Source organism: Pleurodeles waltl, chromosome 12 (genome assembly GCF_031143425.1).
Source record: "Pleurodeles waltl isolate 20211129_DDA chromosome 12, aPleWal1.hap1.20221129, whole genome shotgun sequence".
Classification (NCBI taxonomy): domain Eukaryota; kingdom Metazoa; phylum Chordata; class Amphibia; order Caudata; family Salamandridae; genus Pleurodeles; species Pleurodeles waltl.
The window spans coordinates 530667122-530681554 of NC_090451.1; the positions used below are offsets into that span (position 1 = coordinate 530667122).

A 14433-nucleotide genomic window follows, 5' to 3' on the forward strand; every position below is an offset into this window, starting at 1 on the left:
AGCACAGACACACTGCTTGCCAGCTTGTGTGTGCTAGTGAGGACAAAACGAGTAAGTCGACATGGCACTCCCCTCAGGGTGCCATGCCAGCCTCTCACTGCCTATGCAGTATAGGTAAGACACCCCTCTAGCAGGCCTTACAGCCCTAAGGCAGGGTGCACTATACCATAGGTGAGGGTACCAGTGCATGAGCATGGTACCCCTATAGTGTCTAAACAAAACCTTAGACATTGTAAGTGCAGGGTAGCCATAAGAGTATATGGTCTGGGAGTTTGTCAAACACGAACTCCACAGCACCATAATGGCTACACTGAAAACTGGGAAGTTTGGTATCAAGCTTCTCAGCACAATAAATGCACACTGATGCCAGTGTACATTTTATTGCAAAATACACCCCAGAGGGCACCTTAGAGGTGCCCCCTGAAACTTAACCGACTATCTGTGTAGGCTGACTAGTTCCAGCAGCCTGCCACACTAGAGACATGTTGCTGGCCCCATGGGGAGAGTGCCTTTGTCACTCTGAGGCCAGTAACAAAGCCTGCACTGGGTGGAGATGCTAACACCTCCCCCAGGCAGGAGCTGTAACACCTGGCGGTGAGCCTCAAAGGCTCACCCCTTTGTCACAGCACCGCAGGACACTCCAGCTAGTGGAGTTGCCCGCCCCCTCCGGCCCGGCCCCCACTTTTGGCGGCAAGGCCGGAGAAAATAATGAGAATAACAAGGAGGAGTCACTGGCCAGTCAGGACAGCCCCTAAGGTGTCCTGAGCTGAGGTGACTCTAACTTTTAGAAATCCTCCATCTTGCAGATGGAGGATTCCCCCAATAGGGTTAGGATTGTGACCCCCTCCCCTTGGGAGGAGGCACAAAGAGGGTGTACCCACCCTCAGGGCTAGTAGCCATTGGCTACTAACCCCCCAGACCTAAACACGCCCTTAAATTTAGTATTTAAGGGCTACCCTGAACCCTAGAAAATTAGATTCCTGCGACAACAAGAAGAAGGACTGCCCAGCTGAAAACCCCTGCAGAGGAAGACCAGAAGACGACAACTGCCTTGGCTCCAGAAACTCACCGGCCTGTCTCCTGCCTTCCAAAGAACTCTGCTCCAGCGACGCCTTCCAAAGGGACCAGCGACCTCTGAATCCTCTGAGGACTGCCCTGCTTCGACGACGACCAGAAACTCCCGAGGACAGCGGACCTGCTCCAAAAAGACTGCAACTTTGTTTCAAGGAGCAACTTTAAAGACCCTGCAATCTCCCCGCAAGAAGCGTGAGACTTGCAACACTGCACCCGGCGACCCCGACTCGGCTGGTGGAGAACCAACACCTCAGGGAGGACCCCCGGACTACTCTACGACTGTGAGTACCAAAACCTGTTCCCCCTGAGCCCCCACAGCGCCGCCTGCAGAGGGAATCCCGAGGCTTCCCCTGACCGCGACTCTCTGAAACCTAAGTCCCGACGCCTGGAAAAGACCCTGCACCTGCAGCCCCCAGGACCTGAAGGACCGGACTTTCACTGGAGAAGTGACCCCCAGGAGTCCCTCTCCCTTGCCCAAGTGGAGGTTTCCCCGAGGAAGCCCCCCCTTGCCTGCCTGCAGCGCTGAAGAGATCCGTTGATCTCTCATAGACTAACATTGCGAACCCGACGCTTGTTTCTACACTGCACCCGGCCGCCCCCGCGCTGCTGAGGGTGAAATTTCTGTGTGGGCTTGTGTCCCCCCCGGTGCCCTACAAAACCCCCCTGGTCTGCCCTCCGAAGACGCGGGTACTTACCTGCAAGCAGACCGGAACCGGGGCACCCCCTTCTCTCCATTCTAGCCTATGCGTTTTGGGCACCACTTTGAACTCTGCACCTGACCGGCCCTGAGCTGCTGGTGTGGTGACTTTGGGGTTGCTCTGAACCCCCAACGGTGGGCTACCTTGGACCAAGAACTGAACCCTGTAAGTGTCTTACTTACCTGGTAAAACTAACAAAAACTTACCTCCCCCAGGAACTGTGAAAATTGCACTAAGTGTCCACTTTTGAAATAGCTATTTGTCAATAACTTGAAAAGTATACATGCAATTGAAATGATTCAAAGTTCCTAATGTACTCACCTGCAATACCTTTCAAACAAGATATTACATGTTAAATTTGAACCTGTGGTTCTTAAAATAAACTAAGAAAAGATATTTTTCTATAACAAAACCTATTGGCTGGATTTGTCTCTGAGTGTGTGTACCTCATTTATTGTCTGTGTGTATGTACAACAAATGCTTAACACTACTCCTTGGATAAGCCTACTGCTCGACCACACTACCACAAAATAGAGCATTAGTATTATCTATTTTTACCACTATTTTACCTCTAAGGGGAACCCTTGGACTCTGTGCATGCTATTCCTTACTTTGAAATAGCACATACAGAGCCAACTTCCTACAGTTTACAAATCCTCTTATTTCATAATATGTTGCAGATAAAAAGAATGTTTGGATTTTTTAATTAAATATGGAAGCTACACCATGATTACATTATCACAACTGAACATATCCAACTGGATACATTCGGACTAGAGACGATTGAACACAGGTTGGTGTAGTATTCAGACTGACCAATGTGTGCTTAGTACATGTGATTTGGTCCATTGTACATTGGAGATCTACTATGCTCTTTTACAGATGCACAGTTTTTCGGCATTCCATTGTTCAACCATTACCGAAATAGTTTATATTGAGTACAGGAAGATAAGGTACATTATTTAACAATTTTTCATCACCGGGGAGCTGGAAACTGGACTATGTTATATTTGACTCATGGGACCATTTTGAGTATCTAATCTTTTAGACACGTGTGACGTTCACTTTTTAGGTTTAAGTCAGTAATACTAACCTGCATGAATACATTACAGTTATTACTTCTTTTGTTGGTTATTAAAACCATATGAACATGTTTCCTGGAACATAACAATTGAAATAACAATATGTAAAACTTGGAATGTTGATTTTGGTATGTCCCTAATATACATATGTTTTGATGGGGTAACTGTGACATTTTGATATAGGAGTCACGATAATTGCACTTGCTTTTGGTTTTAACAATTTCACTTGCATGTGGTGGTTCTCAGGGAAATTGATTACAAACTTTGATTTTAAAAGTTTGGTTGAGATTATTTGAAGTAGTAATTTAAAACAAGTGATTATATAGAGTGGTATGATTTGTTTTTGTCAGCCTTGATAAAGTCCTTCAGAGGACGAAACACGTGTCGGCTGAGTGTGATTGGAGTGTAATCTGCTTACATTGGAGGACAAGAACTCTTACTGCCCAAAGCTAATTGATTGGACATTGTACATCACTTCCCATGAACTGATTGGGATTGTTTGGCGTTTGGACTTTAAGCTTTTTTCTTTGGAAGAATTTCTTTCCCTAATTGGATTAGATTGTTTATGTTAAATGTGTGGTATATATATGTTGTTATTTAAGGTGTTTGTGATATTTTTGTGATATTTATGTATTCTTTTTGTGTTTGTTTTATAATTATTGCTTCATATTTATTGGTAACGTTTGTATTAAAACTGATAACTGAAACAGTCTATTTTTGGAACCATCACATACTTATGTTATCCCTATCTATCACTGTATAAGTATTTATGATACTCTATGATATTACATTTGATTTCATGTACACAGTTAGGATCTTAAATTAACTATTTAAAGAGTGCTCCGTTCATTTTTTTGTTATAGTTTATTGGGACAGGCTAGCCTGTCCCTTAATACATGTGTGACGACAGGCATGTTTGGAATGTGTGAGCACCATTACTAGACTCTACATTAAGGGAATGTGAGGCTTTCCAGTAATATTTTCTGTTGTCAAGTCTTCGTGGTATTAAGGTAGTAAAGCCTGCCGAATAATTTGTTCCTCTTGTGCCTTGAGTTCCAGTGGCTCCGCTTATGTCTGAGTCTACAAAGAGACGACACAGCAAATTACACATCTGGCTCCATCTACTGTTATTGGCAATGTTAGCTTTCGCATTATTAATAAACAGTGCAGGCTTTCTTTAAAATATGTAATTGGATGTAGCCCTGAAAAGTCAAGGGTTCGAGGAATAATACCTCAGAGCAGCTTGGAGACAGTTACTTCTAAAAATGCAAACCGAGCTAAGTCGAGGAACATTCTAGGGTGCCCGCTTTACTCATGGCTGCAGTATTATTGCATTCATAGTGGTGCACGGGCCCGCCAGTAAGATAGACTCTTCTCTACTCACTACCTTCGCTCACTGAAATATTTTAGGAGCCCACTCATGTAAAAGATCAATACCAACATGCTGCTGATTGCGTGTTTCTGCCAAAGTCTGGCACTCAGCCGTGTATATCCAAATGGTATGATTTAGGCTGTAATCTGAACCAGCCTGGCTTGTACGTTCCTCAATTCTCAGGTTTGCAAAGGAGATGAAGAAATAATTTGTGGTCTGCTAAGTTTCCAAATGACCTTTTAATTGTGGTTTCACAATTTGAAAAACATATTTTCACCCAGTAAATTTTGGCAGCTCTCACCTACTGAAATTTGTCTGGGCAAAACTTTGGTAGATGAGTTATACTGCATTATTCAGAATTTCGATCCTGTGCAAGGTACTGTTTGCACATTGTTTGCAAATTGTCCCCCACCTCGGAATCGGGACCACTGTTTTCTTCTTGATGTCTAAACAGAATCAGTCCGTAATTTCTGATCTCTCCTTGTTCAACTGCTGGGAAGGCAATGCCCAATTTGGTATTTAACTCATAATGGAAGTGTATGGACCAATCAGACGTGGTGTGTGATGTCATAAGCAGGCAACACTCTTTCCAAATAATTGCTTAAAGGGGAACTCCAGTCTTTCCAGGGAATGAGCCCCTATTCCACCACCCTTGCGATTGCTTTTTTATTATCTTGCTGTTTAGTAGAACATTGTTATTTGAAAACTGCACCATTGAGAATGTTACTTCCTGCTACGTGCCTCTCATGAGCCTGCAGAGTTCAAGAGACAAGCATTCCACGGTCACATAAGGGCCGGCTAATTTTAAGGCAATTTTAAAGCGCTTTTATATCACTATTGTGGCAGAAGAAACAGAATTGAACAGCCCCACCGAAGTGCCCCAAGTAGGAACTTTAATTGCTAAAAAGACACCTGGAGTTCCCCTTAAAATGTCATGAACGTTATAACTGTGTCCCCTTGTTCAAAACTAATTACTACCAAATCATGTACGTTTTAAGCTCAAGCCTTTGATCCCCAAGAATGGACTTTTCTTCCTGGTATGTGTCTTATCCTCCAGCATGCCTGCGCTCAGCCCTTTTATTTAACCACATTTCTCTTTTCCCCCTTTCTTTGATCGCATTGCTGCGGCCGGCCCTTCCCTCCGCTTGGGTGCGGCAGAAGTCCTCCAGCTCCGCGTCTTCAGAGGCCTCCGAAACGTGCCAGTCGGTTAGCGAATGCAGCTCCCCCACCTCGGTTAGTTCCGCAGGGGCGTGGTCTGCTGGTGAAAAGGTGAAGCCTTTGTCAGCATTGCCATCTCACTCGAGCTCATCCGTGCACATTTCTGATGGTCCTCCCACTTTGTTCACGGGGCCGCTGGTGCACACTGGGGTAAAACCATTCAAGTGGCTTAGAACGGCTCTGAATCCTGCCTCAGTTTCCTCGTGATGGCGATGTGCCTCATGCCCATGAGGGGGCACATAGGATATCCTGTGGCACTGTCAATAGAACTTGCACCATAGAAGTAGTATTAAAATGTGTTTCTTTTATGGTACATCGGATTTGCAGTTTGCTTTTCTTGAGATTAAATGACTTCTTGTGCAATAGTTTTAAATTGCACACATATGAAGCTTTTTTACTTTTTTCTGTGGATATGCACAGAGCACCAATAGTTATCTGCAGTGGCACCATCTGTTTTCAGCAAGTCCAAGCTTCCATCAGAGAGGAGGGGTCCTTTCTGACTATCGAGCAGGGAATATCCTTATTCTTTACTATGATACCCATAATATCAAGGGCAGAAATAATGCCAGGCAAGTATACATAGATTTTCTATACCTTACTTCTCATATATGTACCTTGACAATATATACATAAGTTACTTAGATGTGGAGTTAAGGATAGTAAATCTATACTTCTCTATGTGCATTGACATTTCGATATTTTTGTACTCAATATTTTGGCTATAATACTAAAGTAAAACACTTTTCCTGCCCGATATTCCAGACCACAACCCATCAGAACAGAGAAGGTTTTTTCTTTGAATCTGGCCACGCTTTTATTTTGTAAAACATGTGCTGGGTTTCTGGTCTTGCTGTTTATTTTTTGATGACCCCTCTGTTACTCTGCTTGGAATAGCTTCCAGTTCCTCTTATCACTGCAGAGGAGGTTTTTGGCTCATGTTTTTTGCATGAAATTTACTCAGGCACTCAGTAGTACGGTTCTCAAGATTTTATTTGTAGTGGCCCATATGCTTCTTTGCTCATACTTCCAACTGCATTCATCCTGGGTTCTGATTGGCTGTCTTCCCTGGGTTTGCCCCTCCCCATCATGGCAACTGATCTATTTGGACTATTTTTATCAGAGTACTAGATTTGTGGTTGGTCATGTTTCCTATTGCTATGTACTGAAACTCTTTGGGATTCTCCGAGTAAAGTCTGTTAGTACTTGTTGAATAAGACACATTTTTTACTCGGTACCCTCTTAGTACAGTGTGTTTGTGTTCATTGGACTCAACCACTATGTTATTCTGAGCCGTACTTCCATGAGCTTCAAATGACTGTATGCATGGGTGCCCATAGATACAGTTCTCAACAAACCACTTTGAACTTTACCCCAGTGTGCCGTCCAATCATTTTCACTCAACTGTCAATTTCATCTCGGCCTTTAGCACAGCTGTCCAAAGGGAGGGGTTTCTAGGAGCAAGCTGGCTGCCCATCTCTCGCCGTAGCATCAGTTGTAAACTGCATGTGTGGTGATTGGTGGTGAATAGTATTCATTTGATGGTCATTTTTCAAAAGCACTTCCATAGTTTCTTTAACTAACAGGAGACAACACTTTTAATGTTTCTTCACTTGAAACAAAGTAGATGACATTGTTGTTTTAGTTAATACATTTCTTGTACCTTTGCCTACAATGAAGATGTTGCATGAGTCGGCTGAACACATTTCAGTGCTAACGCTTAAAGGTTCAAGCATTTTCTGAAGCAAGTAGTACATTTTTTCAGACCTACAAATACTTACGGTAAAACTGGAACACCTGTTGAAATAATTACTAGACCCTGTAGTTCGAGCTTTCCGGTCATTTACGGTACCTGGTCCATGATTAAATTGTTTGTGCTCTCTTTTGAATGGTTTGCTTGAAACAAGCCTTGCTTTTCATGCTTTGTAATTTCCAGGATTGGTCCAAGGCCAGTCCTTATGACCAGCCCATGCTGGCCTCACTACAACGCCGGAAGGACCGCGTGGAGCACCTACGCGAGTCAGAACTTGGACCTGGATACCAAGGAATGAACACTGAAGACCCGCATCGGCCCAGGATGTCTCCGGCCACTATTGCTGCCAAGGTATGGGATCATAAATGAGCACAAGTGTGGACTTGAGAGTTGAAGGTGAAGGGTTGCTATTGAAAAGCTTAAGGCTTTGAGAATTGGAAAAAAGTGTTCTGTATCGAGATGTGCCTTGGCCATTATGAGTTAATGAATACAGAAGTTGAGCGAGAAGTGTCTCAGCCTTTGAAAGATACAGACGAGGGATCGGTTGTGGGAGGCGTTGTACTGTTCAAGCAGTTGTGGATTGAAAAGGTAAATTCTCTTGATTGAGAATGTCTTATCTTTAGCTAGGCACAAAATATGGTTCTGTGTACTGAAGTGGCATACCCTCTTCAATCGGCATAGAAGTGTCTTTTCATTATTGAGGTATGTCCTTAACTTTGATGTTGGGGCGAGCAAAGGAGGATTTGAAGTAAGAAATGTTTTATTCCCTAGGGCTACAGAAGAGTCCTGTGGATACAAATGTGCCTTGTTTTCTAATATGTACAGAAGAGGTATACTCATATAAAGTTGTCTTAAACAGGTCCCGAAGAGGGCTCTGGACTGGCACATCCTGTCATTTGTAAGATACAGAAAGGGTTTTGACTTCAATAGTGTATCAGCCTTTGGGGGATATGAGGGAGGGTTCCTGGGTGGGGAAGCATCTAAGCCTTTGGGGGATAGAGAGGAGGGCTCTGGATCAAGAAGCATCTCAGCTTTGGGGTAACACAGAGAGCAGCCCTGTATCAAGAAGGAGATCAACCTTTGGGGAATATGGAGAAGGGCTCTTAGTCAAGAAGTGTATCAACCGTTGAGGGATACGTCAGAGGGCTCTGGACCGGGAAGTGTCTCAGGCTTTAGGATAATACAGGGAAGTGCTCAAAATTGAGAAGTGTCTCTGCCTTTGGGGAATATGGAGGAGGGCTCTTGATCAAGAAGTGTACCAACTTTTAAGGGATATGGCAGCGGGCTTGGATAGAGAAGTGTTTCAACCTTTGGGCTGATACAGGGGGGGCTCAAAACCGAGAAGTGTCTCGGACTTTGGGGACTATGGACAAGGGATCTTGATCAACGAGTGTTTCGACCTTTGGGGCACACGGAGGACGGCTGTAGGTTGAGAAGTGTCATAGCCTTTGGGGATACAGAGGAAGGTTCCAGATCAAGAAGTATGTCAGCCTTTGAAGGGCACAGAAGGTCAATGAATACGTGTGTTCTACATTTGCTAGGTACTGAATGCCTTATTTTTTGTAAGTACAGAAGGGGGTTCTGGATTGATACATGTCTTAAACTTTGAAGGTGATAAGAAAGAGCTCTGGGTTAAGAAGTGACACATCCTTTCTGCCTTAAGGAAAATAGCTCTGTCTTCAGAGGTGTAACAGTTTTCTGAGAAACAGTTCCATTTGTGACCTTCTCACCTTCAGTCACTGCTAACAGGTTTCTGTCAAAATTCAGTTTTTCATACACTACAATTTACTTTTTCCATTCCACCTACATTCCCTCATTTCTGGATCAACTATCCTTGACTCACTCTTATTCTCTCCCCATGCACGCCACACTCGTCTTTACACTTTATACACTTTTACCACCCATCCGTCTTTCATTCCTGTTTCTCGCTTTACCCTTCATGTTCTGTCTGTGCCTCACTCAACTCTATTCTTCTCACATGTAAAGTATTGCCCTCTCTTAGGGGCCTAATACTTTCATCCCGCCTATTGACAGGTGTTAATGATTCTCTCCAGCTCTACTTATTTTGCTGTTTTCTCTTTTTATTCTTTCTTGCTTGCTGTCCCTACCTCTCTCCTCCATGATACACCTCTCTGGCCCCTATTTCTTTCTTCCCCTCTTTCCTTTTCCCCTCTCTGATATGTCTCACTTACTCATATTTCTTTATGTACTTCTTTCCCTTTATGTTCCTCCCTGACATTTCTCATTACTCCCACTTCTATTGCTTACCCCTTTTCAGTATCTTATTCCTTTATATATGCCCCTGGTTTCCTTTACTTTCTCACCTCCTTTTCCATTATCCTTCTCTCTAGTTAACTCCTGTTTCTTTCCTCATGCTTTTCTCATTTTCATTAGTTGTTCTTCTTTTCCTGATGCATTCAAATTTTCCATCCACTGTCTGCTATAAACTTCCTTCTGTCCGCTCTGAGTACCTCTTCAAGTATTGGATATAAGGAGCTTGGGACACAAATCCTAAAAATGTATGGTCTCGGCTAGGCTTCTCTGTGCCTAATCTTCTTAGTTCTTTGACAGCACGGTGAGGAGGTGTCACCTGCCGCCAGTGACCTGGCAATGGTGCTGACCCGCGGCCTGAGCCTGGAACACCAGAAGAGCAGTCGCGACTCACTGCAATATTCTAGTGGCTACAGCACACAGACCACCACACCTTCATGTTCTGAGGACACCATCCCCTCCCAAGGTAAAAAAAACAGACTTTGATTAATTATTTTATATATTTACTTGCATCATGTTAAGAAAAACTGTACATAAATGGGGAAACTTTGATACATAAGAAATAATAATACCTTTGCTGGTATACGTAAATCGTGGATTGGGGGAATGTAGTTTCCTTTTTTCCCCAGGAATGTTTGGCCACAACAGTAGTTTTACAAAGGAAACAAACTTCATATTTTCATGAAGTTGGCTTGTTGTCCTTCTGAGGTTCCACCCTCTCCCCAGTGCAGATCATGTCTTCTTCACCAGACAATAATTCGGAAGATGGTCTTGCAGTTTCTTGCTGTGCGTTGTCTGCAATTGCAAAGAGATGGAAAACAGAATCTGTTGGCGCGCCTTGTCCTTAGTAAGTAAACTTACAAGGGGATGCGTATAGGTCGATGAATCTTTTGGATCACATAGAGTATCGTAGTCAAGTATAGTGAGTAAGAAACATCCACAATAATAATTCAACTCAACGCGTAATACCAAAGACTAGTCTAATAAGAAAATACCATCACTCATATGAAAGTTAGTTCATTTTATTCCCTATTAATTACAATTCTAATTAAAAAAACGTTATTCAATAATATCCATGATTACCAAACCTTATTAGCAACATGAGCAATGAATTATCAAGGTTTTATTAATATACAACCAACATTAATCGAAGCATAGCAATTCATGAGCAATTGAATAATTCAGCAATATAAGTCAGTCATTCTAAGTCAAAGTCACCATTAGTCACCCTTGTCAGCCTACCTATCTCCAATTGGCATCAGCATGTGGGTCTTCATGCAAAAACAATTTAGTCAAAAATCATTAATTTGGAGAAAAAAAATCTAACTAAAAGAGAAAAACATTTTAAAAACAGCGCAGTTGATATCTAGAAAGAAAAAGCATTCATTAATCAGTCAAGTTATAGCTACCTATCCAAGATAGATCAGCAACGAGTCAGTCTTCCTCTCCAGGTCATCAGTCATCAGCAAGGCTCAGGCTCACAGGAAGCAAGCCCAAGTTTCAGCACTTCGGACAGCGTCTCCTGAAGTCACCAACTTTTGCCTCTCCGTTCTGATTTCATGACTTTTTATTAGGGCCTCTCAGTCCGTCCTACAATTTTCCAATTGGTCAACCTTTTACGGGGGTATGACTCTAACCTATAATTTTTGTTTACCACTTGTCTACGTTATTTTGAGAGTCAAGTTCCATTAACATGATTGGTTCTTCTGTCGATGAGAACATTATCCGGTTCTTCAGGTAACAAAATTGTTGCCCCAGCTCTTAGTAAGTAGCTTCATTGTTCAAGTCCTGGGAAAGTACATTTAGCCTACTCTACACATAATTGTATCAATTTGTTCTCCTGTCCGCTGGTGAGTTTGCAGATTTCTCTAGCAGAGCTCGTCGCTGAACTCTGTACAGTTCAAGGTTCCTTTCTCCAGTTCCAGTCCTCGGCGGCTCATCGCGTCTCCACGTTTAAGCAAGCAAGGCCCAGCGCCGACCAGGCCTCTAGCTAAGTTAAGAACATGAAGCATCACATCATAGATTATATCTTTGGTTATGGTATATTAATACAAAATTTTAAACTTTTCACATTTTTTAGTACTGTTAACACAGATGGTGACCCCTCCCCGTGGGCACATTTTGCAAATTACATGTTATTTTCCTTTATTAGTTTTCAAATATCGTTTTCCTCATTAGTATGTATACGCAAATCATTAGAATATTTTCATATTAGCATATCTGCTGCAACAGTCCCTCCTCTGATGACTAAATATGTCATCACACCTTTCCTTGTCACTTGTTACAAATTACTTTCAGCTACATTTTGGACTGTTCTATTTCTATTTTCCCTATAGATTCTTCTTCTGGGCGGTTCTTCCCTCCTCTGTTTATTTTTAGCTCTTTTTAATTGAATTTTGTGCCATAAATTGCATGCCCCCCATAATCCTAATATAATAATTGTAGGACGTTGGCTCTGTATGTGCTATTTCAAAGTAAGGAATAGCATGCACAGAGTCCAAGGGTTCCCCTTAGAGGTAAAATAGTGGTAAAAAGAGATAATACTAATGCTCTATTTTGTGGTAGTGTGGTCGAGCAGTAGGCTTATCCAAGGAGTAGTGTTAAGCATTTGTTGTACATACACATAGACAATAAATGAGGTACACACACTCAGAGACAAATCCAGCCAATAGGTTTTGTTATAGAAAAATATATTTTCTTAGTTTATTTTAAGAACCACAGGTTCAAATTTTACATGTAATAGCTCTTTTGAAAGGTATTGCAGGTAAGTACTCTAGGAACTTTGAATCATTACTTTAGCATGTATACTTTTTACATAAAACACAATAAGCTGTTTTAAAAGTGGACACAGTGCAATTTTCACAGTTCCTGGGGGAGGTAAGTTATTGTTAGTTTCAACAGGTAAGTAAGGCACTTACAGGTTTCAGTTTTTGGTCCAAGGTAGCCCACCGTTGGGGGTTCAGAGCAACCCCAAAGTTATCACACCAGCAGCTCAGGGCCGGTCAGGTGCAAAGGTCAAAGAGGTGCCCAAAACACATAGGCTATAATGGAGAGAAGGGGGTGCCCCGGTTCCAGTCTGCCAGCAGGTATGTACCCGCGTCTTCGGAGGGCAGACCAGGGGGGTTTTGTAGGGCACCGGGGGGGACACAAGGTAGCACAGAAAGTACACCCTCAGCAGCGCGGGGGCGGCCGGGTGCAGTGTGCAAACACGCGTCGGGTTTCCTTCAGGTTTCAATGGGAGACCAAGGGGTCTCTTCAGCGATGCAGGCAGGCAAGGGGGGGGGGCTCCTCGGGGTAGCCACCACCTGGGCAAGGGAGAGGGCCTCCTGGGGGTCACTCCTGCACAGAAGTTCCGTTTCTTTAGGGGCTGGGGGCTGCGGGTGCAGGGTCTTATCCAGCCGTCGGGAAATGGAGTTCAGACAGTCGCGGTCAGGGGGAGCCTGGGGATTCCCTCTGCAGGCGTCGCTTTGGGGGCTCAGGGGGGACAACTTTGGTTACTCACAGTCGTAGAGTCGCCGGAGGGTCCTCCCTGAGTTGGTTGTTCTCCACCAGTCGAGTCGGGGTCGCCGGGTGCAGTGTTGCAAGTCTCACGCTTCTTGCGGGGAGTTGCAGGGGTCTTTAAATCTGCTCCTTGTAACAAAGTTGCAGTTCTTTTGGAGCAGTGCCGCTGTCCTCGGGAGTTTCTTGTCTTTTTCGAAGCAGGGCAGTCCTCAGAGGATTCAGAGATCGCTGGTCCCTTGGAAAGCGTCGCTGGAGCAGGTTTCTTTGGAAGGCAGGAGACAGGCCGGTAAGTCTGGGGCCAAGGCAGTTGGTGTCTTCTGTTCTTCCTCTGCAGGGGTTTGTCAGCTCAGCAGTCCTTCTTCTTGTAGTTGCAGGAATCTAATTTCTAGGTTCAGGGAGAGCCCTTAAATACTAAATTTAAGGGCGTGTTTAGGTCTGGGGGGTTAGTAGCCAATGGCTACTAGCCCTGAGGGTGAGTACACCCTCTTTGTGCCTCCTCCCAAGGGGAGGGGGTCACATCCCTAATCCTATTGGGGGAATCCTCCATCTGCAAGATGGAGGATTTCTAAAAGTTAGAGTCACCTCAGCTCAGGACACCTTAGGTGCTGTCCTGACTGGCCAGTGACTCCTCCTTGTTATTCTCATTATTTTCTCCGGCCTTGCCGCCAAAAGTGGGGGCCGGGGCCGGAGGGGGCGGGCAACTCCACTACCTGGAGTGTCCTGCGGTGCTGTGACAAAGGGGTGAGCCTTTGAGGCTCACCGCCAGGTGTTACAGCTCCTGCCTGGGGGAGGTGTTAGCATCTCCACCCAGTGCAGGCTTTGTACTGGCCTCAGAGTGACAAAGGCACTCTCCCCATGGGGCCAGCAACATGTCTCTAGTGTGGCAGGCTGCTGGAACCAGTCAGCCTACACAGATAGACGGTTAAGTTTCAGGGGGCACCTCTAAGGTGCCCTCTGTGGTGTATTTTACAATAAAATGTACACTGGCATCAGTGTGCATTTATTGTGCTGAGAAGTTTGATACCAAACTTCCCAGTTTTCAGTGTAGCCATTATGGTGCTGTGGAGTTCGTGTTTGACAGACTCCCAGACCATATACTCTTATGGCTACCCTGCACTTACAATGTCTAAGGTTTTGCTTAGACACTGTAGGGGCACAGTGCTCATGCACTGGTGCCCTCACCTATGGTATAGTGCACCCTGCCTTAGGGCTGTAAGGCCTGCTAGAGGGGTGTCTTACCTATACTGCATAGGCAGTGAGAGGCTGGCATGGCACCCTGAGGGGAGTGCCATGTCGACTTACTCAGTTTGTTCTCACTAGCACACACAAGCTGGTAAGCAGTGTGTCTGTGCTGAGTGAGGGGTCTCTAGGGTGGCATAATACATGCTGCAGCCCTTAGAGACCTTCCCTGGCATCAGGGCCCTTGGTACCAGAGGTACCAGTTACAAGGGACTTATCCGGAGGCCA

At 44.3% G+C, this 14433-nt stretch overlaps 1 protein-coding gene across 9 annotated transcripts in view; it reads left to right on the forward strand.

Moving 5' to 3' along the window:
- Positions 1-14433, forward strand: part of MTSS2 (MTSS I-BAR domain containing 2) — a 309369-nt gene that overhangs the window by 274006 nt on the left and 20930 nt on the right. For 4 of the 9 annotated variants that reach the window (XM_069217481.1, XM_069217477.1, XM_069217480.1 and 1 more), the window contains exons 11-13: positions 5385-5495; positions 7378-7545; positions 9766-9931. In XM_069217481.1, coding sequence (XP_069073582.1) covers positions 5385-5495; positions 7378-7545; positions 9766-9931 — 445 coding nt within the window. The remainder of the gene's footprint in view (positions 1-5384; positions 5496-7377; positions 7546-9765; positions 9932-14433) is intronic. The other 5 variants (XM_069217485.1, XM_069217483.1, XM_069217479.1 and 2 more) reach the window with 2 other exon arrangements.